The sequence below is a fragment of the Neofelis nebulosa genome, chromosome 10, assembly GCF_028018385.1.
Source record: "Neofelis nebulosa isolate mNeoNeb1 chromosome 10, mNeoNeb1.pri, whole genome shotgun sequence".
Lineage (NCBI taxonomy): Eukaryota > Metazoa > Chordata > Mammalia > Carnivora > Felidae > Neofelis > Neofelis nebulosa.
In genome coordinates this window covers 73,434,094-73,457,234 of record NC_080791.1, presented here as the reverse complement: position 1 = coordinate 73,457,234, position 23,141 = coordinate 73,434,094, and the positions used below count along the sequence as shown (strand labels likewise).

The window sequence follows — 23,141 nt, the reverse complement described above, 5'->3', positions numbered from 1 at the left end:
GAGACTATATGAATTGGTACATGGATATACTGAAAGTTGCAAGCGCTTACCATCTTCATGTGTGCTAATAGATCTTGGACTTAACAGCTTCAAAGAAAGAAACACCTTCACTGAAAAGGGGCTCCTCCCTCCACCTCTGCTACAGTACATGAGCCTCCAGGGCTCTTCCATTCTTATTCCCTGAAACTGGATAGAGAGGTGCAAATAGAACTATCTAGAAGTCACCAGAGCCCTCACAAAAGAATGAAACAGTTACTGGGCATTAACTGGCTTCAAACTGTCCTTGAAATAAAATACTTGGCCTCTATTATATTTTTACATAAATCTTTCATAAATTAATCCTGTCTTAATAAAGTCACCTCAGCATCTTAATTAGTAATACAACAGACTCCCTTGGAGAAAAGATGAATAGTTTGGGACTGTGAGGGAAGGGCAGAATTCCTTTGAAAGGCCTGATAATAAACCCCAAAAGCTGGAGGCAGGGAAACTCTAAGACAGCTGCCAGTGATGCGAATAACATTCTACATCCCTCAAAGCTTTCTCCAGTGACTCAGGGAGTGCATTAGAAACACAACAGTGGGAAAGTCAATACAAAACTGGAAAAGGGAAGAGTTCATAGAAAGAAAAGAATTTAATTAAACCTCAGATCATCTGGGCAAAAATAACGAATACAAAAAACTAGGCTACTTCTCTTTTAATCAGAGATTACCAAATTCACGTCCTGGTCTATTACAAAAAATATTTTTCTCCTTTATTAACAACCGTAAGACACAAAATGTCTGCTGGAATGCACAAAATATTTTTTTAAACTATTATTATTTAAAGAAGGTACAAAAAAAGCTAAAGAATTGGACAAAGGGACATTCATCAGAATCTGAATACTATGCATTTGCTCACAAGCTGGTTCACTCTGTGGAAGAGGTGTCAGGAGCTCTATAAATGAGTCAGAAATTTTCTTCAGGGTTAGAATTACTCTCCACAGTGCTCAGAAACCCCTCTATAAGTGACTGCCTGCTTGCCTAACTAGCTCCTTCTGCAAATGTGGTTTTCTTTTTCCTAGTATCAATCCTGAATTTCAATGAGGCATACTATAAATATCAAAGAGAGTGAAAATACATACACACCAAAGGAAACAATAAATGTACACAAGATTAGAACTGAGAGTTAATCAGAAAAAAAAAAAAGCTACAAATGGTAAGATAACATTGCTCAATGCTATAGAACAAGATGATAGGAGTTTTAAATTGTTGTGTTTGACAAAGATGCTTCAGTACTACCACAAAGACGTTTAAACATGACGAGGCATGGCAAATGTTTTAAAAAAGAAAATATCTTTAAGACATCACTATACTAACAAGGAAATATTTACAAAGTAGCAATACCAAGAACAGAAAAGGTAAAATTCAAAAGTAAAGCAAGCTCAAGTCACTTTAACAATTGAAGGGTAATCGTGAACTGTAAACCAGGTAACACAGCATAGTACAAAACACATACGGAATGGCACAGGCTGTCCATGGGTTTCATACTCCACACACAGGGAATCAAAATGAGGGTGGCCATTTAGTTAAATGACACATACTCTCATATCATTAAAAATCTACATTTAACGTGGACTAAAATTGAACACAAATAACATTTTAATACAACGATTCATGGGAGAAGGCAAAGAGAACTAAATGGAACCTTATTTTTTTCTCTCTCACTTTCAAAGCACTCAGACAAGTCACAAGTTTAAAATCACGTGGGAATAGGGTCACCTGGGCGGCTCCATCGGTTAGACAGCCAACTTCAGCTTATGTCATGATCTCCCAGTTCATGAGTTGGAGCCCTGCATCTGGCTCCGTGCTGACAGTGCGGAGCCTGCTTGGGATTCTAACTCCCTCCTCTCTCTGCCCCTTCTGTGCTCTCTCTCTCTCTCAAAATAAATAAATAAACTTAAAACAAAAATCACATGGGAAGAAATCACTACCCATTTTTAAATGCCATGGAGCAGCAAAATTAGAAGAATTGTAAAACAAAATATTTTAACACTTTATTACAAGATATATATTCATAATCCTGGAAGTCTTGAAAAATATATTTACTACTACGGATAAAACAAAAAGAGGTAAGGAAGTTTGCACAACAAAAGCCAAATCTATTGCTTGTAATAGGTAATAAACAAAACAAAACCTGTTTACAGGCATGTTTAGCTTTGAAGTTAACCCGAAGGGTGAGCATGTAAGGAAAAAGACACTGTCAAGGGCTGGCTAACAACCAAGCTGGGACATGGCATTCATCAAGAATATACTAATGTCAGTGCACCTGGGTGGCTCAGTCAGTTGAGCATCTGACTCTTGGTTTTGGCTCGGGTCATGATCTCACAGTTCATGGGTTGGAGCCCAGCAATGGGCTCTGCAGCTGGCAGCATAGAACCTGCTTGGGATTCTCTCTCTCTGTCCCTCCCCTGCTCATGCTGTCTGTGTCTCTTTCAAAATAAATAAACTTACAAAAAATTCTTTTGAAAGAATATACTAATGTCAAGCAAAATGTAAACTAAAAGCTGTGCAAAGAAAATTATAGACATCTGTGAACATGAAATGTAGGGGTTTTTCTACATTCTATAGGCAATATGTCGAAAAAAATCTAAATTCTTAAATTAAATCAGAGGTTTTATTGGTTTTATTTTGTTTTGCTTTTTTCTCAGTAAACAGGTTGGCAGTGCTAGCAACCATAAATCTAAATTTTTCAATTTGATGTCTTTAACACTTACTGCTGCTGCTTGTTCTGGCTAAGTTCTTGGATTGTCTAAGAAATGAATGCTAATCCATAGCTAACTACTCATGTAGAAAATAAGTTAAAACATGAGTAAGGAAAGACTGGAATCCTGCAATGATATTGTATGGAAAAAAAAAGGAAGGAAAAGACCTTGATTTCCCTCAAATCTCACAACTTGAAAGCAAGTTGTCATAATCTTTCATTATCTCACCCACAGGAAACAAAAATGTACACTTTGCATTTTACTCAATACAGCTTAGTCTCTCAGTTCAAAAAACAAAATGAATTGAAGTTGAGGCATCGGTGGTGAAGGGTGACAGTGGACTTCTTTAGCAGCCTCTGCAGGGAATAAAAATCTCGCATGAAAATGAAGAAGGTCATCGTCTAACTCTGGCTCTTTTTCAATTTCTTCTTCATTGTACTGTATATCTATAAAACAAAGATTAAATATTAGGCACTAACCAAAATTAGGCTTGTCAAAATTTCTTCCTAAATAAAATAGATTTCTCACCCCCTCTTTTATTAACTAGGCTGTCTTAAAAACCATATTCTTGGGGTGCCTGAGTGGCTCAGTTAGTTGAGCGTCTGACTTAGGCTCAGGTCATGATCTCACAGTTCGCAGTTCATGGGTTCGAGCCCTGCATCAGGCTCTCTGCTGTCAGGGCAGAGCCTGCTTCAGATCTTCTGTCCACCCCTCTCTCTGCCCCTCCCCCGCTTGCATTCTCGCTCTCAAAAATAAATGAACATTTAAAAAAAATGACGTTCTCACAAAACATCAAAATTTTCTTTATAATTTTCTTCATGTGAAAAACAGATGTGCATTTAGGCTTTGGTCATACAAAGCTGTTCAGTTAGCATAGAAAATAATGCTGTTGTAAACACATTTTGGTTAAAAAAATGTAGAGCCATATCTTAAAGAGTTTTTTTAGCATTACTCCTAAATTACAGTTTCTTTTAGCAAGAGTCAAGTATTCTATCATCCTATCATAAAGTATCTATCCTCTATCCTATTCTATCATTCTATCACAAAGTATCATCCTTTAAAATCTAATTTTAACTATATATACCAAAGTATACTATAAAATTTATATGCTTCATGAAAATTCGTATGTGAAACAAAAACCCAAATTACAAATACATACCACTAAGTCAGTTAAACCAAAGACTACTACATACCTAAAAAGTATTAAGAAGAATGATATAAACACAGGACCAATACTTTCTAACAGAGCTGGAAAGAATACTATTAGAAACCCTTTAAGAAACAATATTCACTCATAAGTGCCTAGTACGTATAAGAAGTGGAATTCCTTAAGTCCATAAATAATCTTGAGCTAATAATCCTTTTTTAATATAAATTATAATAATTATAATTATTGTAATTACTGTGAGGTAGATCTACAATAATATCCACCCTTTATTACCCATGCCAAAAAATCATTTTAAGAAACTTCTCTAAATTCTCATCCAGTTATTTTTTTTAATGTTTTTATTTATTTTTGAGAGAGAGAGAGAGAGAGAGAGAGACAGAGTGAAAGCAGGGGAGGGGCAGAGAGAGAGAAGGAGACACAGAACCTGAAGCAGGCTCCAGGCTTTGAGCTGTCAGCACAGAGCCTGACACAGGGCTTGAACTCAAGAACCGTGAGGTCATGACCTGAGCCGAAGTCAGACGCTTAGCCGACTGAGCCACCCAGGTGCCCCTTATTATTATTATATTATATTTTAAGTTGGCTTCATGTTCGGCATGGGTCCTGAACACACGGCCCTGAGATTAAGACCCGAGCTGAGATCAAGTGGGATGCTTAACTGACTAAGCCACCCAGGCGCCCCTCCCCCAATTATTTTTTTAATTGAATGTATTTGACATACAACATTGTGTAAATGTAAGGTGTACAACATATTACTTTGATATATTTATATATTGTCATGAGTGCCCTGTATCCATATTTATCACATTACATAATCACAGTGCAATATTGTTGTTTCTAATTACTTTCTGATTGAACCCCAGTCCACCATCTAAAAAAGTTTAGCCTAGGTGAATAGCTGTCTTATTAGTTTCTCGTCACAGTCATCAACAAAAGAATATGCCAGATCATTTCTTAATGTTTTCTACAATTTAAACAATAGAGATAGGAATCCTTCTCCATCTCTAAAGAAACACAGCATTATTCTATTGAGTGTTTTTTATGTGTTTTTTAAATCTGTATGTAAGCAGAACTTTCCTGGATTGCTATATTTAATTTTGGGATCCGTGATTTAAGAGAAGAAAAAATCTTAGGTATCTTTGGAATATACAGTGATTGTTTAAAAATTTTGTAATACGAGAGCGCCTGAGTGGCTCAGTCGGTTAAGCGTCTGACTTCGGCTCAGGTCATGATCTCACAGTTTGTGAGTTTGAGCCCTGCGTTGGGCTCTGGGCTGACAACTCAGAGCCTGGAGCCCGCTTCGGATTCTGTGTCTCCCTCTGTCTGCCCCTCCGCTGCTTACACTCTGTTTCTCACATTGTCTCAAAAATAAACATTAAAAAAATTTTTTTAAATAAATAAAAATAAAACTTTTGTAAAACGAGGACTAAAAGTTATAAAAATTATTAATGTTAAGAGAAAGAATGTAAAATTACGAGGTGGATTGTTTCACTCAGCAGCTTTAAACATACCTTATTGTACTACAGAGGCAGTAAAGTTAAAAACTATGATTTCCCAACCTCCCTTGCAGCTAGGATTCCAGATATGACTGGTCCAGTCAATCAGATGCACTCACTTGAGACTTTTGCCCAGAACCGAGTTACATGGGGAGAGAGGGAGCACAGGAGGTACCCACTTTTGCCAACACAAAGCACAGCAGAGGCGGTGTAGCTCTGGAGCGGGCAACTGTTCACAGTTTCCTTAATCCAGCAGGAGGCTTCTTGGTCTGGCAGGCAGTTTCTTGATTGTTCCAAAAGCAGCAGCGTCTTTGGCAGCCCGCTCTTATGATGCCGTTCCTATGAAGCTCAACCTAGGTTCTGTTTCATCAGCCTTCCCAAAGAGTCTGTGAACTATATGCACCCCTTAAACAATCCCATTGTGTTTCAGAGCTAAAGAAGGTTCCATTATCTACAACCAGGAATCTTGACCTTGATAGAAATTTGGTAGCTAGAAGTAAGGTACAGCTAGTAGAAGGATCTTATATATGGAGTTAGCTTAGTTGAGGAGGTAGGGCTTTGGGCAGTCAGACCTCATGCCACTAAGGTTAAGGTGTTAGAGGAAATGGTGGTAGAACTTCAGAATGTTAGCATGTGTGGGCTGCTTTTAGCCTCTTTCAGCAAAGTCTTACAAGAGAGATGTGATTCAGGCTAAGGTTAACAAGACTGCACAGATGGAAAGGAATATAGCTTTGCCAAGGAATTGCTCTCTACAAAATAAATTGACAAAGTCCTAAATCTAGAGCCCTGAAGAACTGAAAAAGTCAGCTACGACCATATTCCAAACTGAAACATGTGTAAGTAAGGGTTCTGAGGAAGCTGCTAAAGCTTCTTCAACTTTTTCATAAACCTTCCCTTAAGCATTTTCTGCCAAGTAATGGGAGCAATCCTAAGGAAAAAGATCTGACTGATGACTATTGCCATCCCATCCAAGCCCATAGTTTAAAATGGTCCCAAATAGTACCATTCATTTAAGACCCAAGAGAAGAGAGAGAACACAGAAGCCAGCAAGTAAAAGATGAGGTTTAACAAAGAACCTTGTGACTTGACAAGATCTTTGTGGTTACTCATGGTAATAATTTAAAAAGACAGACCAGTAACTTACTAAGTTTTTAGGGAACATTTTGCCAAAAAATAAAACCAAACAAAAACAGACACAAACCCTAAACCTGGCCTACAACAGCCTGTAACTATCTAAAACAATCCTCAAACCCCTAAACCCATCATAACAGAAAGTGAAGTACTAAAGCTGTCAACCCCAAAGACACTGTCCACACTTTCCAATGCCCACTCAAATACATGAATTCACCAGAAAGGTGAATCCGGGTTTGCCTGATTGGAAAACTCAGAAATATATTTATGGACAGAGCAGAGAGACCTTGCTATTTTTGCCAAGCAGTGCCTTTTAAGTGTTATGGATCAGAGACTGTTATGTTTCCCATTTTCCCCTTTTCTAAAAGGGGATTTTAGAAACAGAAATAAATAAACAGAAATAACAACTGATTTTATTGCAGTTATCCTGTACCTATTTCACCATTATGCATTTGGTTCTCAGGTGACAGACACCTTGCTTTTTAGTTTGTAGATGGCCAGAACATTAGGCGCCATATCCTAACCTGATAGAGGGGACTATACAAGGATATCATGGTCTTTGAGCTATATGCAATAATGGACTGAATTTGGGGTATTTCCTTTTTGGGAAGAGGAAGTTGAGTGTTTTCTATGTTTCAGAAGAGTGTGCACAGATATTTAGGTAGCCAATAAAGCTGTCTGGGTTAAAACCAAAAGTTGCCTACCAAACATGACCTCTTTCCTTCTTCTTTAAAGATCCTAACTTTTAGCTGGTCCAATTGCCACATGTATTTCTCGGCTTTCCTAGCAGCTACACGGCCGAGAGACGTAAGTTCCAATGCTGTGTGGTCCTCCAGGAAAACTGCCTCCAGGAGGCTGATTCAACTGGGGAAACTTCCTTTTCCTCCCTTCCCCACTGCCTCCAAAAACAATCCTGGACAGTGAGAATGAGGTAACTTAAGGATAAAAACCATGCACTGAGGATACCAGAGCAGAGAGGTAGAAACCTGGACACCACCTACCTCCAGATTTCTTTTGTGTAAGAGGGAGAAACTCATATTTAAATTAAAACACATAAATAAAAACATATTTAAATTAAATTAAATTATCTTTGGTTTTTCTGTTATATGTAGCAGAACCTGATCTTAAGTGATAGAATTGAAAGCAAAAATATAAACAACAACAACAACAAAAATGATCTGAAGTGGTAGCAAAAGTTATTCAATAGAAGAATTTCTGGCAGTTAAATTTGCTGAAAGGAGGAAGAAGTTAACAGGAAACACTGGGGGAAACTATGATCTTCTCAGAAGAATTATTACCATCAAAGAGACTTATTGAGACAGGGGATGATAAGCACCCATAAAAGACTAACTTTATGAGTGACAACAATATAAATTTACTTTAAAAGCACTACAGAACTTTCTCACTTAAACATTTCATTGCATTATGGCATAATTATGGCCACTTAATTAAATCATTAAAGGAGAGCAAATTAAAAAGAAGAGAGGTATGAAAGTGAGAGCAGATATTGAGTTTGTATTCTTCCTAGTTCTGATAGACTTCAATCTTTAAGTATCTGTATCCTAAAAAAGAATGTGTTCTCATTTTAAAAGTATCTTCCTTTATTTCATATATGCTTTAAAATATTTATTGAGCAGAGAAAAAGGAAGGGTGGTAAAAAGATGACACAGATGTTGACTGAACAGTTTTCTTCCAAGTTCTGGTGGACTTCGGACTTTAAATGTCTGTTCAAAAAAAAAACATATGCTCTCATCTTATTAAAGGTATCTTCCTTTATTCTGAATTTTCTTGTATATATACAATCTCAGTATATGTACATGTATGTAAATATAAATATAAAGCATTTTAAAAATACTTAGCTAATCATAGATTATAATTAAAAAATGTGTTCCCTGACAATATCAATAACTGATTAGAAAAAATTGTAAACAATGTTGAAATAAATCATTTCACCATAAGTATAGCTGTCAAATTATATAGTTTTTGAAATATACTGATGCATAAAAATTTTAGAAGCCTTTTCATCTTTCTGTAGTACAAGATGCACTATTTCCACAAATATATAGAAAATACCATAGATATTAATGATTTGAAATTACATTCATAATAAATTTTTTATATCCTTAAACAAAAAAATAAAGTTACATACGTGGCTAGAGCTTTGATTCTCCCCCAGGCCCTGATGGAGGAATTTCTTGTAATTTTTTTTGTTCCATCTGCTGTACGACCTAGTAAATGGAAAAAGAATGTCTTAAAAGTAAGTATTATTTGATTTTCTCATGACTTTTGACAAATCACAACAAACTAATTGAAAATTGTTTTCCAAAATGAGATATTCAAACTCAACATTTAGATTAATTGGGGCACCTGGGTGGCTCAGTCAGTTAAGCATCTGACTCTTGATTTCGGCTCAGGTCATAATCTCACGGTTTGTGAGATCGAGCCCTGTGTCTAGCTCTGCGAGGACAGTGCGGGGCCTGCTTGGGATTCTCTCTGCTCTCTCTCTGCCCCTCTCCAGCTTATACACATTCTCTCTTCCTCAAAATAAATAAATAAATTCAAAAAAATTAAAATTTAGATTCATATTCAACAAAGCAGTTTTAAAAATACAAACATTTGGGGCACCTGGGTGGCTCAGTCGGTCAAGCGTCTGACTTTTGGTTTCAGCTCAGATCATGATCCCATGGTTTCAGGGTTTGAGCCCCACATCGGGCTCTGTGCTGGCAGCACAGAGCCTGCTTGGGATTCTCTTTCTTCCTCTCTCTGTCCTTCCCTGACTTACATTGTCTGTCTCTCTTAAGATAAATAAATAAACTTAAAAAAAATACTAAAATTTAGGGGCGCTTGCGTGTCTCAATCGATTAAGCATCTGACTTCAGCTCAGGTCATGATCTCGCGGTATGTGAGTTCGAGCCCAGCGTCAGGCTCTGTACTGACAGCTCAGAGCCTGGATCCTGCTTCAGATTCTGTGTCTCCCCCTCTCTCTGCCCCTCCCCTGCTCATGTTCTGTCTCTCTGTCTTTCAATAATAAATAAACGTTAAAAAAATTGTTTTAATACTAAAATTTAAAATACTATAGCTAATACTTTGAAATATTATATTACAAAAGCACACACTTTTAACAAAGCACCTAAAATTCTTTCTAATGCCACAATCATTTTATAAAATACCACCTGATGGTATTCCAGCTTCTGAGCCTCAAGTTGGTCATGCTGACGTTGTAGCTCTTCCTTTTGCTTCTGAAGCTCATCTGCCTTTTTCTTAAGTTCATTTTCTTGTAAAGAGATAAGATTTTCATATTCTTTCAGTTCTTCCTCTGTGAAGAACTGTTGCTGATCCAGTGTCTAAAAGAAAAAAACAAGGGAGAGTATAATCTTAAATATACAACAAGATCTGATTCAGCTTTAAATTTCTATGATTAGCAAAGTACAAAAGAGTATCTATAGTATTATACCTTTTTGGTAAGAAAGAAGAAGAAATAAGAAAATATATATTTATATACTTATTTGAGCAGAAAGGAAAAACCCAAGACTAATGAAATTGGTTACCTACAACACAAGGAAGAGAACTGGGTAGACAGATCAAATATGGGAAAAGAAATCACACTTCTTTGAATACACCTTTTTTGTACAGATTTGATTTTTAGAAACATGTCAGTGTTTCACACACTCAAAAAAAAAAGAGAAATAAAATCCACAAGGACAGGAAAACTCCCCAAATTGACTATAAACAGAAGAAAATAAATAATGCTTTTATTTTAAGTGAATAAAACACAACGGGAAGGGGGAATAAACTAACACAAGAAACTTTTAATCACAGTATTCTGACTACATGCTCAGGCTAAAAACAATAAACAAAAATCTAAACAAATCATCAATTCTTGTTTTGCAGAGTTTAGCAATTCTGAAACACTTTGTACATCCTAGAATTGAGGAAATAAGTGGAATGATATTGTGGAAAATAGGAACAAGATTTCATATGAAATATGGAAAGAGGAAGAGGTAGAATGTTGTACTGGAATTGGAGGCATTGGACTGAAATTTGAGGAAGTATCAGTGTGAACTCAGTAAGTTTTAACATATATGGATAGCTAAATATAAGAAGATGAATATGGATGTATCTGTGTGTGCATAAAATGTACATATACACAAACATATAATACAGACATAAATATACAGATATAAACACACACATACATACACATTGTTTTTTAAATTCCCCAACTCTGTTATCTGACAAACCCTAGAAGCAATGATACTCCGGTAGCAAGGAACACATCCAGTGCCCAGATCCTGGTCTGTGATATCAATCTCCACTGAAAAGAGCCAGTGCTCCTCATTAAAATGGCTGATTCTAGAGGTGGGATGGAGAAAGAACAAGATAAGCCTTGGACATCTTATGCAAAAAAGTAAGGAATCCTCGAAGAAAGATAGGTAACATGCCAAGAGGACACAAAAGCCAGTTTGAAGAAACTCCCACTAGCCAAATCTGGGGCAATTTGGGCATCAAAATAAATAGTGATAGTAAGGATACAAGCTTATTGAATAAGATAAGAAGCCATGAGTCTCCACTCAAATAAACAGAGATGGGGGAAGGGATAACTTTTCCTTACTGTAGAAGGCCAACTAATAAAATGTACAAGGAATGACGATTAGAAAATCACCATTTGTGGGAATGCAAGCTGGTGCAGCCACTCTGGAAAACAGAATGAAGGTTCCTCAAAAAACTAAAAATAGAACTACCCTATGACCCAGCAATTGCACTACTAGGCATTTATCCAAGGGATACAGGTGTGCTGTTTTGAAGGGACACATGCACCCCCATGTTTATAGCAGCACTATCAACAATAGCCAAAGTATGGAAAGAGCCCAAATGTCCATCGATGGATGAATGGATAAAGAAGATGTGGTATAGATATACAATGAAGTATTACTCGGCAATCAAAAAGAATGAAATCTTTCCATATGCAACTACATGGATGGAACTGGAGGGTATTATGCTAAGTGAAATTAGAGAAAGACAAAAATCATATGACTTCACTCATATGAGGACTTTAAGAGACAAAACAGGTGAACATAAGGGAAGGGAAACAAAAATAATATAAAAACAGAGAGGGGGACAAAACAGAAGAGACTCATAAATATGGAGAACAAACTGAGGGTTACTGGAGGAGTTGTGGGAGGGGGGATGGGCTAAATGGGTGAGGGGCATTAAGGAATCTACCCCTGAAATCATTGTTTCACTATATGCTAACTAATTTGGATGTAAATTTTTAAAAATAAAAAATTAAATTAAAAAAAGAAAAAAAAGAAAGAAAATCACCATTTGTAAACAATCATAGTAACAATTGTTTCTGGCTAGAATCATCAATGGATGCTAAAATTAGCAAATAATTAATCTCAGAGTATACCCTCAGAAATTCCTTTTTTTTAAACACAGCATTTTCATTTTTTATTGGTGATAATGTACAATTCTTTCAAAAAGTACTTTTACAAAATATATCAACTGTCTTAAAAAGATTCCCTCGGTTTTGGTAATGCTACATTGAGAATCCATCCTATAAAGTAACCCTAACCACATAAAAAGCTTTACATAAAAATGTGTTTACAGCAGCACTGTCTTTTTAAAATAAACAGTAAAAGAATGGGTGTCTAGCCCTGAGAAAACAGTTAAGCACTTCAATAACTATTAAAATAATGCTTACAATTAGTATTTGGAAACGCTTTTGATATGATGTCAAGTGAATCTTTTTTTTTTTAATGCTAGCTTCTGATTCTGGTAGTATGAAGAGTTAGACAAAACACTTTTTAAATTACAAGATAGAAAATAGAAGGGAAACCGGTAGACACCATCTTAAACAAATAATCAAAATTAACATTGCCAGTTATAAGAACAATCAGCAGCATATGCTTGGTGATATGATGCACTTGGCATCACTTTGGTGGTATTCCTACCAAAAGTAGGAATCCTAAGGAAAGAGCAAATGGAGGGAGATTCTACACAATAACTCGTCTATACTCTTTAGAAATATCAATGCCACAAGATACAAAGACTCAGGAACTGTTTCAGATTAAAGGAGACTAGGAAGACATTACAACTAAATTCAATGTATGATCCTGGATGTTCTTTTTCTATAAAGGGCAGTATTAGGAAAACTGACAAAAATCTCAACAAAGTCTAGAGACCAGAGAAGAGTATTATGTGTGTAGCATTGGTAATGTTACTGTGATTATGCAAGATAAATCCTTGTTTGCAAAATATACACAGTTAAGTACCTTGGAATATTTAAGGTTAAAGCAGAATCATGTGCAACTTACTCTCAAGAAAATTATGTATGTTATATATAAATACACACACATGCGCACAGATTAAAAATAGAGAAACAAAAAGAAAAAGAAAGGGGCACCTGGGTGGCTCAGTCAGTTAAGCATCCAACTTTGGCTCCGGTCACGACCTCGCAGTTCATGGGTTTGAGCCCCGCATCGGGCTCTGTGCTGACAGCTCAGAGCCTGGAGCCTGCTTCAGATTGTGTCTTTCTCTCTCTCTGCCTCTCCCCACTCGTACTCTATCTCTCTCTCTCTTAAAAATAAATAAACTTTAAAAAATATATATATATATTTTAAAAAAGAAAAAGAAAAAAAAGAGAATAATTGTAGTAAAATGGGAAATCTGGGGGAAAGGTTTTCAGGAATTCCTTGTCTATTCTTGCAACTCTTTTGTAAATCTAAAATTATGTCAAAATGAAAAAAAAATATGCAATTATCTGTTGATCTAGTTCACCAGAAGTAATAAAGAGAATGCATATTCAAATAATACTAGCATTCTTCTCTTCTTCACCAAAGTCCAGAAATACTACAAATGTAGGAAAAAAACCCTTATGACAAAATAGCTGATTTCTTTAATCTCAAACTAAGATGATAAACTGTCATCCTGGGACTGTCCTTGTTTTAGCACCAAAACCTTCTACATCCTGGGAAACTCATTCCAGGGTAAACCAAGACAGTTGGTCACCCTATCTGAAACCATTTTCTGGACAATAAAAAATCTAATTGAAATGGTGATCTTCTATATTTTGTATGGAAAATTAAAATGTTCTTTCTTCAGTCTCTTCTGGTTGCTACCTCTCAATTATTCTTTTAAAAATGTGTATGCACAGTAAACCATGGAACAAATTGGGACACCTTTCTTGAGCAATTTGACAAGACATATTTAGAAACTAAAAATGTTCATAAACCTTGAGAATAGTTCTATTATTAGGACTCAATCCCAGGTAAACCATCATAGATCCTAAAAATGTCTGAACAAGTAGAGAGTCATCATAGTGTTAACTACTACAGTCAAAAAAAAGTGAAATTGACCCAAATGGCTAAATCTGTTTGAATGGTTATATAAATTATGCTACAACCACACAACTGAATGCTAAGAGTAATTTTTTAAATTTTATTTATTTATTTTGAGAGAGACAGAGAGAAAGCACATGTGCACAAGCAGGGGAGAGGCAGAGAGGGAGAGAGAGAATCCCAAGCAGGCCCTGCACTGTCAGCGCAGAACCCGACACAGGGCTCAGTCCCATGAACTGTGCGATCATGACCTGAGCTGAAATCAAGAGGCAGATATTTAACCCACTGAGCCACCCCAGTGCCTGGCTAAGGAGTCATTTTTAAACCATGTTTTTTGAGGAATGGCATCATGAAATATTGTTAACTTTAAAAAAACAGAATTTCCCAAACATACAAGACATTTATACAGTCCGAAGCCATTTAAAAAATATATAGATAGGAGTTTATGTGTACATGTAATTTAAAAATAAGACAGTATACTATATAATGTGTGCTATGTGTGCATATACTACAGATACAAACTATTTCCAAACTGGTATAACACAATGCATAAATTAAGTGTCTACCTTGGAATAATTCTACCATTCTAATTTATTCTTTAAAAGTATCTATATTTCGGGGCACCTGTGTGGCTCAGTCGGTTAAGCGTCTGACTTCAGCTCAGGTCATGATCTCAGTTTGTGGGTTCAAGCCTAGTGTGGGGCTCTGTGCTGACAGCTCAGAGCCTGGAGCCTACTTCCAATTCTGTGTCTCCCTCTCTCTCTACCCCTCCCCCACTCACGTTCTTTCTCTGTCTTTCTCAGAAAATAAATAAACATTAAAAATTTTTTTTAATAAATGTATCTAGGGGCGCCTGGGTGGCTCGGGCGGTTAAGTGTCCGACTTCAGCCTAGGTCATGATCTTCTGATTCGTGACTTTGAGCCCCACGTCGGGCTTGGTGCTGACAGCTCGGAGCCTGGAGCCTGCTTTGGATTCTGTGTCTCCCTCTCTCTCTGCCCCTCCCCTGCTCATGCTCTGTCTCTCAAAAATAAATAAATGTTAAAAAAAATTTAAAAAAAATAAATAAATGTATCTATATTTCTAATTTTCACACTTAGAAAAAGTGCAATTTTAAAAAGACTTATAATTATATGTAACTTGATTATAAATGAAAGGTCAATTGCCACAGGTTTTCCAAAAAATCAAGTTCATTATTTTACAGTGACGTTTTATATGAAAAGCCAAGACAGCAAGGCTCCCCATGAAAATATAATGGGGAATAAAAGTTAAAAAGTAGAATAAACTAATCTCGAATTTCTTGAACCATACATCCCATTTCAAGTAGGTTCTATTACCTCCCAGCTATCTGGCTCCAAGAATTCCTTTTTTTCTGTAGCTTTCAAAAATTCTTCTAGAGTCACTAGTCGGTCTTTGTTAGCATCAACCTGATTGAAAAAAAAGTTTATGTAAATAATATAACTCTTTCTCATATTACCAGAAATTACCTTCTAATAGATGCTACTACATAAACAAAGAGCAATTAAGGCTAGCTTAACATCCACAGAAATGGTGGGGGGAAGAAAACCAGAACACTCAACATTATATTAGAATCAAAAAATAGATACTGTTATCTTCTGTATAATTCAGATTTCAGCAAGATATCTATATCCCTGATTGCCCCCAAAGATCACCACCCTTAAGTCTGCTGATCTAACTGGTTAGGCTATTATTGTCTTCCTCCCTCACCACATCATGCATAATCCAAAGAAAAATAACCTTTCCAGAAAGATGACTGTTTCAGCCAAGAATAAAGAAGTTTACATTAAAGTACTCTCAACATTTTTCTTAACAACTATCTAAACCAAAATTAAAGTTGACAATCTCTCCCAATCCTCTTCCATGGCTCTTACAAACTATAGCAAATTCAGTTACAAAAGTGAACCTCATAATTACCAAAGAAATTCATTTAGCACTTGGGATGCCAGCAGTCAACAGAAATCCCAATTCATCACCAATAGGTCAAATATCAGGTGAAAATCACTGACTTAAAACAGTGGGCCTTAGTTACCCTGCCTATGATGTCTATGACCAAAGTTTTGCTTAATAATGTGAACAAGAAGTAAATATTTGTTATGATAAACCATTAAGGTATTGGATTTTTTAGATTTTCTTAATAAAAATGCAGGTTTTTAAAATAGCAAATATTGGACTACGTTATTTTTTACTTCTAAAAGATATGCAATGGCATCTTAATCTTTTAAATACAAATGCTTTAAAGTTTAAAATATTTTAAAGCAGTTACAAAATAATTTTATCTACACTACAAGGAATTTACTGAATATTCTGGATCAAAAAAGCAAAATCCAATTAAATACCTATTCTGTATATTTATTTTCCACTTTGTGGTAAGATTTATTGTAAGAACTTGAAGTAACATATAATCTTAAAATTTTAAAGCGTACCTCATTCATTACATGTTCCCTCATTCTAAGCCGTTCTTCCTCCATTTCTACCATATCATCTTCTTCATTTTTGGGGTCATAAACTTTCTCCAACTAAAAAAAAAAAGTTTCAAACCAACATAAAAGAAAGGAAGATAATAAAAGGAAAAAAGAGAGCAAAAACTTACTGAACACTTACTGAACTCATTTACCTCTTTGGTAAATAGGGCTTCTAATTCTTGTTCATCTAGAAAGCCATCATTATTGACATCTGAAGTTTAAAAGTCACAAACACAAAAATCGATTTTAATGCCTTCGAAAATAAATAATGAAAATACAACTCTTTACAACTGGCTTGCAGAAGTTGTACTGACATGAAGCATCCATATGCTGTAGAAAAAGGTTTCCTCCTCTTCATGAAGCCTCAGATCAGTGCAACTTGTAACAATTTACTACTAATTCATAATTCATAATAGTTTTTTTACAAAAATATATCTTAACCAGTTTTTTCAAAAATATGAAGTGAAACAATATGATATAGGAGTAAAGTACATTTTAATGTTATAGCATAAAGCATGTTGGATATAACCTAGCCAGTCACAGAAATACCTTCAGTTCACACAGAACCTTGCCATAAGTGGTAATGACTCAACAGTAAAAGCAAGCAAAAGACACAGCTACTGACCTAAAATATTTTATGCTGCAGATCAGTAATAAAGACCATGATATTACCTTAGAGAAAAACTCTAAACATTTATTGTCATTAGGACTCAATAACAGACCTTGGTAAAAATCAGTTAAGAAAAGCAACTGTAATTTTTCAAACAGCAGATATAAATATTAATATTTGTATCAAATCTGTTACCATGTAATTTGAAAAATGTCTTGGGGTCAAAGTCATTAGGATCCAATCCATCAGTCTCTTCCCATACCTCTTTTAGTTGATCTTTGCTTCCCTGTGAATCAATTTTTAAAAAATGCTCAAAACAAAATATAATCTATGTATATAGACTGAAAATAAAATACAAATTTGAGAAACTTTGCAGAATTAAGAATCTAAAGTACTAATAACTTATGATAAAATTTTACTAATACAAAAGAAGTATCTTCCTCTAATTATGGTTTCATAAAGTCATAATCCTTACTGGATGGTTAACTTTGGGATGATTTTCATGCTTTTTCTTCATTTCTTCAAATTTAGATTCTTCTTCTTTCCTCTTTTCTTCATTCAGTGTTTTTAAATATTCTCTCCTTTCATGTTCCTTCATCATTTCATATTTCTTAAATTCTTCATGCCGAGTCTTATCATAGTGTTCCAGATCACTTGTGGCCTATAATATTTAAATTAAATTACAAGAAGTGTTTGGAAATATAAATAAAGCTGTTCTTGCATATAGCATACTCTCTAACAGAAGATAGTATAGAAGGGCCAGAAATCACTGGACACTTCTTTTAAATTCTACCATTTTATTTTAGTCATTATTATTACCAGTATGTAGGCACTCAAAGAAACTCATAGTTCAAGCCTCAGCTTTAGAAAGCTCCTCATAAGCAAGTAATATATAAATTGATTTTAAAAAGAAGGAAGGAATTATATCAAATATGTACAGTATAGAAAACTAGAACAGTTTCTAACCACTTAACTAAACTAATACCCAGGCTACAACATCTGGTTTGATAGCTCCATACAGTACAACATAAGAGGTCTACAAACTCTTACCTAAAATCTCAGTACCCAGATGTGTTTCAGAATTTTCTAGATTTTAGAAAGAGAATATGGCATATATGCCATATTATAGAATATCTTTGCAGAGTCTATAATCAAAGAGATTAATACTTCCTCAGCAAAGTCTATGAATATTCAATGAAGTAGACTAAATAAAAACTATAAATAGCCTTACTATAATTCAAGCCAGGTTTCAACTTTAATGGTGCTTTGGACTTTGGAACTGTGGGCAAGGGGTTACAGATTGTTATGTCCATATTATTTTCTATAGTAATAGGGGTTAAGCTCTCTCCCTTTAAAGATACTCTATAGAGGGGCACCTAGGTGGCTCAGTCGGTTAAGCCGCCGACTTCGGCTCAGGTCATGATCTCGCGGTCTGTGAGTTCAAGCCCCGCGTCGGGCTCTGTGCTGACAGCTCAGAGCCTGGAGCCTGTTTCAGATTCTGTGTCTCCCTCTCTCTGACCCTCCCCCGTTCATGCTCTGTCTCTCTCTGTCTCAAAAATAAATAAACGTTAAAAAAAAAATTTTTTTTAAAAGATACTCTATAGAGTATCTAAGAGTTATAGTACCACTTCATTGAATTTATTTATCAAATTACAAAACCTCAAAGGCACAACAAAGACAACATTGTTTGGAATTATTCTCACCGCTTTGATTAGCATATCTAAATCTGTAGATTCAAACTTGTCAGGATTCATGTGGTTTAGGTGATCAAATTGTTTTAGAAGAGCATGATGGTCTATGCCCGTATCTGAAAGAAAATGAAAAAACAGTAAATAATAAAGTAATAAAAGCTAGAAACATTGATATAAATGACACATAAGAATAAACATTCATATTTATTCCTATAGGATTTTATGAGAATATTCAAAATTTTAGATTAAGTGTTGATATTTTCTTTTAGAACATTGTACATATTGTAGGCAAAAGTAATGTCCTTGAATCTAGAATGGAATACAATGTAATATGTACACTTTATTATTATTTCTAGAAAGGCTAGTTGTCTATCGGTATAATTACAGTAAAAACTTTTTTATTATTGGAAAACTACCAAATTTCCTACTTTTAATTGGATAAACTCTAATATACTCTCATCAAAGACCTAAGGAGAATTTTTTTTTAAGTTTATTTATTATGAGAGAGAGAGAGAGACAGCATGTGAATGGGGGAGGGGCAGAGAGAGAGGGAGAGAGCAGTCCAGGTAGGCCTACACTGTCAGTGCAGAGCCCAATGTGGGGCTTGAACACATGAACCATGAGATCATGACCTGAGCCAAAACCGTCAGCCAGATGCTTAACCAAGGGAGCCACTTAGGCCCCTTAAGTAGAATCTCTAAAAAGAATTGTTCTAAAATTTTTATGAAGGAATTTTTTGTATGCTGCTCCAATGAATCCTTTATGGAACAATAAAAATCTAAGGTAAATTCATTTAGATTAGGACTTATTTTTAAAGAAATATCAATTGTTTTTCTTTGTGAATAGTTTTTTTTACAAGCTACAGTTTATTGCAGTCGAGTGGGTAAAGTGAGTCTGGACTATTTCAGTTGGATAATAGAATTGAGCAAAATAGGTATATGTGTTGATTTGTTAAAAGTTTGGGTTCCACTCTTAAATACACAGAACAAAATGAGGGTTGATGGGGGATGGAGTAGAGGGGAAAGTGGGGGATGGGCATTGAGGAGGGCACTTGTTGGGATGAACACTGAGTATTGTATGGAAGCCAATTTGATGATAAATTATATTAAAAATAGATAAATAAATCAGTAATTAGATTTAAAAACAAACAAATAAATAAATAAATGTCTGGGTTCTTAGAAAAAGGAATATACAAATATGGAATCATGGAATATGAGAAAGAAATCTGGAAATGGATGGGACTTAGTGCTGTGTGAATTTATTTCTAAAATATGAATATGTACATGTATATATATGTGTGTGTTTTACAGGCATATGCATGTGTATGTATATACATTTATATATACAAAAATGTGTGTGCATGTATATGTTGATGTATATAGACATGCATATATTTCCTACCTCTGTCCGATGAAAATGCCAAGAAGAAAATATATTCCAGAAGCAATGAGCACACTTAGTGCCAGTCTTTGGTCTGTGGGACCAAAAGAAATATCATTTCCCACTAAAAAGAACCAGGAATCCTCAGATAAATGGCTCATTCCAGGGCTGGGGCAGGGTAGGTACAAGATGAGCCTGGAAGATTTTGTTATACTAGAAAGTAAGAAACTGCTAAATTTAGTTCAGTTAAGCTTTCACTGAATTCTTAGTATAGCACTGTACAAATTTTACTTTATGAAGAAAAGATTTGTTATAAGACCCAGGCCTAAAGGATATGACCAGACAGTGAAGTACATGAAAAGATGCTTAGCCTCACTCAAAACAGGAGAAATACATATTAAAACTGTACTATTATATCATCTAAAACTTTTTTAAATTTTGTTTACTTTTATTTTGAGAGAGAGAGAGAGAGAGCATGAGCAGGGGAAGAGCAGACAGAGGGGGAGAGAGAGAATCCCAAGCAGGCCCTGCACTGTCAGTACAAAGCCCGATGCAGGGTTCAATGTGGACCTCAGACTCACAAACTGTGAGACCATGACCTGAGCTGTAACAGGAGTCGGACACTTGACTGATTGAGCCACCCAGGTGCCCCAGAATGATAAAATTCTTAAAGTTTGAAGATACATACTATTAGCAAGGATGTGAAAAATTATTGCTGGTAAGAGTATGTACTGACACAACCTCTGTGGAGGTAGCAATATCTATCAAAATTACAAACACATACACATGTATACAATTTCTCTATGGGAAACTTATCCTACAGATAATTTTACATGGATAGGCAGCGATATATGTACAACCCAAATGCCCATTACCAGAGGCCTAGTTAAATAAATTATGGTATATCCATATAATGGAAATCTATGCAGCATAAAAAAAAATTTTTTTTTAAATGAAGATGGTGTCTATGCACTAATACAGAAAGAACTCCAAAATATGTTGTTAAACGAAACCCACAGGGCGCAAAATGCATATCACATGCTATCTTTTGCATAAAAAGAGAGGGAAAAAAAAGGCCGTTATTTTTATTTGCTTATATAAGAAGGAAGAAACAGAAGGATTATGTTCAGGGCAGTGAGAACTGATAGAGTACAAAAATATCAGAGCACTTTTGCTATATGCCTATACTTACTCTTTCTGGTTTTAATGAATATGAATGTAGTACCTACTTTAAAAATTACACCAAAATAAAAGGACCCTTTAAGCCTTTCTTCAAATTATTAAAAATTTTAATTCAAAAATTCTGAATCCATGAGAAAATATTCATAAGTTTTCTAAGCATCAGACCGTTTTCTTTAGATAATGAAATTTAGCCCCTGTTTAGAATAAAGAAAACACTGCCAAGATTGAGGGGATGGAGGTTGTCTAAGAAGAAAGTAATCTCAAAACACCTTAGGCCTCAGGGCGCCTGGGTGGCTCAGTTGGTTAAGCATCCGACTTCGGCTCAGATCATGATCTCACAGTTTGTGGGTTCGAGCCCAGCGTCAGGCTCTGTGCTGACAGCTCAGAGCCTGGAGGCTGCTCCCAATTCTGTCTCCCTTTCTTTCTGCCCCTCCCCTGCTCATGCTCTGTCTCAGCCTCTCAAAAATAAATAAACACTTAAAAAAAAAAAACAAAAACAAAAAACACCTTAGGCCTGGCTTCAAGGATGGAATTACCCTCTATGTCTGACCACCTGAAGTTCAATTTACCTCTCATTGATATCCTTAATCCCAGGATAATGAGTATTTGGTACTTGTTTTCTACATCTACTCACTGGCAGGGAGTTTAATGCTCTACACAAGCATTTCGGCAATATGATCCATTGACCAGAAGTACATGTTTAAAATGCATATTACTCATCCCAGATTCAGAATATCTAGAGGTAAAATCCAGTAATCTACATTTTTTAAAGATTTTTTTTAAGGTTTTATTTATTTTTAACAGAGTGCAAGCAGGGAAGGGACAGAGAAAGAGGGACAGAGGACCTGAAGCAGGCTCTGTGCTGACAACAGAGAGTCCAGTGTGGGACTTGAACCACGAGATCATGACCTGAGCCAAAGTTATACGCTGAATCGACTGAGCCACCTAGGTGCTCCCAGTAATCTGCATTTTTAACTAGCTCCCCAGGTGATGCCTACGTAATCTAAAGTTTAAGAACTACTATTCACCATGAGTAAATTTTCAGATGTTTATTAATGTCTATGAGCCACCCAGATAACCAACCCATGGGGCACAAAGACACAGGAGCCAGCTTGAAGGGTCTCTCACTTGTCAAATCTGACCTCTTGATTTTGTTTCATAATTAGAAAGGCCCTTCCAAGATAAAGAAATTCACCTATGTTGTCATTTAGTACTTTTATGGTATTATTTTCTACACTGAAGTCTTTGATTTATTTGTACTTATTCTGATGTATATGAGCTAGAGATCGAATTGTACCTTTTCCCAAATGGCTATCCAATTGTAGCAACACTATTCTTTTTTTTTTTTTTAATTTTTTTTTTAACGTTTATTTATTTTTGAGACAGAGAGAGAGAGACAGAGCATGAACGGGGGAGGGGCAGAGAGAGAGGGAGATACAGAATCGGAAGCAGACTCCAGGCTCTGAGCCATCAGCCCAGAGCCCGACGCGGGGCTCGAACTCACGGACTGCGAGATCGTGACCTGAGCCGAAGTCGGACGCTTAACCGACTGAGCCACCCAGGCGCCCCAACACTATTCTTTTTAAAAATCTATCTTGGGGCGCCTGGGTGGCGCAGTCGGTTAAGCGTCCGACTTCAGCCAGGTCACGATCTTGCGGTCTTGAGTTCGAGCCCCGCGTCGGGCTCTGGGCTGATGGCTCGGAGCCTGTTTCTGATTCTGTGTCTCCCTCTCTCTCTGACCCTCCCCCGCTCATGCTCTGTCTCTCTCTGTCCCAAAAATAAATAAAAAACGTTGAAAAAAAAAAAATTTAAAAATCTATCTTTATCCAACTAATAATGAGATATTACTTTCTTTTTTAATGTTTATTTATTTTTGAGAAAGAGAGTGTGAGCAGGGGCGGGGCAGAGAGAGAGAGAGAGAGAGA

At 35.9% G+C, this 23,141-nt stretch overlaps 1 protein-coding gene and 1 long non-coding RNA gene across 3 annotated transcripts in view; both read right to left on the bottom strand.

Moving 5' to 3' along the window:
- Nucleotides 1-616: 616 nt before the first annotated feature.
- On the bottom strand, nucleotides 617-7,579 carry LOC131487549 (uncharacterized). The gene is made up of 2 exons (XR_009249816.1): nucleotides 5,581-7,579; nucleotides 617-3,186 (listed from the first exon to the last, which is right to left on the bottom strand). It is a non-coding gene; the product is annotated as an uncharacterized LOC131487549 (long non-coding RNA).
- A 564-nt stretch (nucleotides 7,580-8,143) lies between these two features.
- NUCB2 (nucleobindin 2) overlaps nucleotides 8,144-23,141 on the bottom strand; it is a 41,760-nt gene continuing 26,762 nt past the window's right edge. For both annotated transcript variants that reach the window (XM_058688380.1, XM_058688381.1), the window contains exons 6-14: nucleotides 18,667-18,770; nucleotides 17,439-17,624; nucleotides 17,159-17,249; nucleotides 16,506-16,564; nucleotides 16,315-16,407; nucleotides 15,208-15,297; nucleotides 9,706-9,876; nucleotides 8,682-8,760; nucleotides 8,144-8,256 (exon numbers count right to left, since the gene is read on the bottom strand). In XM_058688380.1, coding sequence (XP_058544363.1) covers nucleotides 8,686-8,760; nucleotides 9,706-9,876; nucleotides 15,208-15,297; nucleotides 16,315-16,407; nucleotides 16,506-16,564; nucleotides 17,159-17,249; nucleotides 17,439-17,624; nucleotides 18,667-18,770 — 869 coding nt within the window. In that variant the 3' untranslated portion in view covers nucleotides 8,144-8,256; nucleotides 8,682-8,685. The remainder of the gene's footprint in view (nucleotides 8,257-8,681; nucleotides 8,761-9,705; nucleotides 9,877-15,207; nucleotides 15,298-16,314; nucleotides 16,408-16,505; nucleotides 16,565-17,158; nucleotides 17,250-17,438; nucleotides 17,625-18,666; nucleotides 18,771-23,141) is intronic.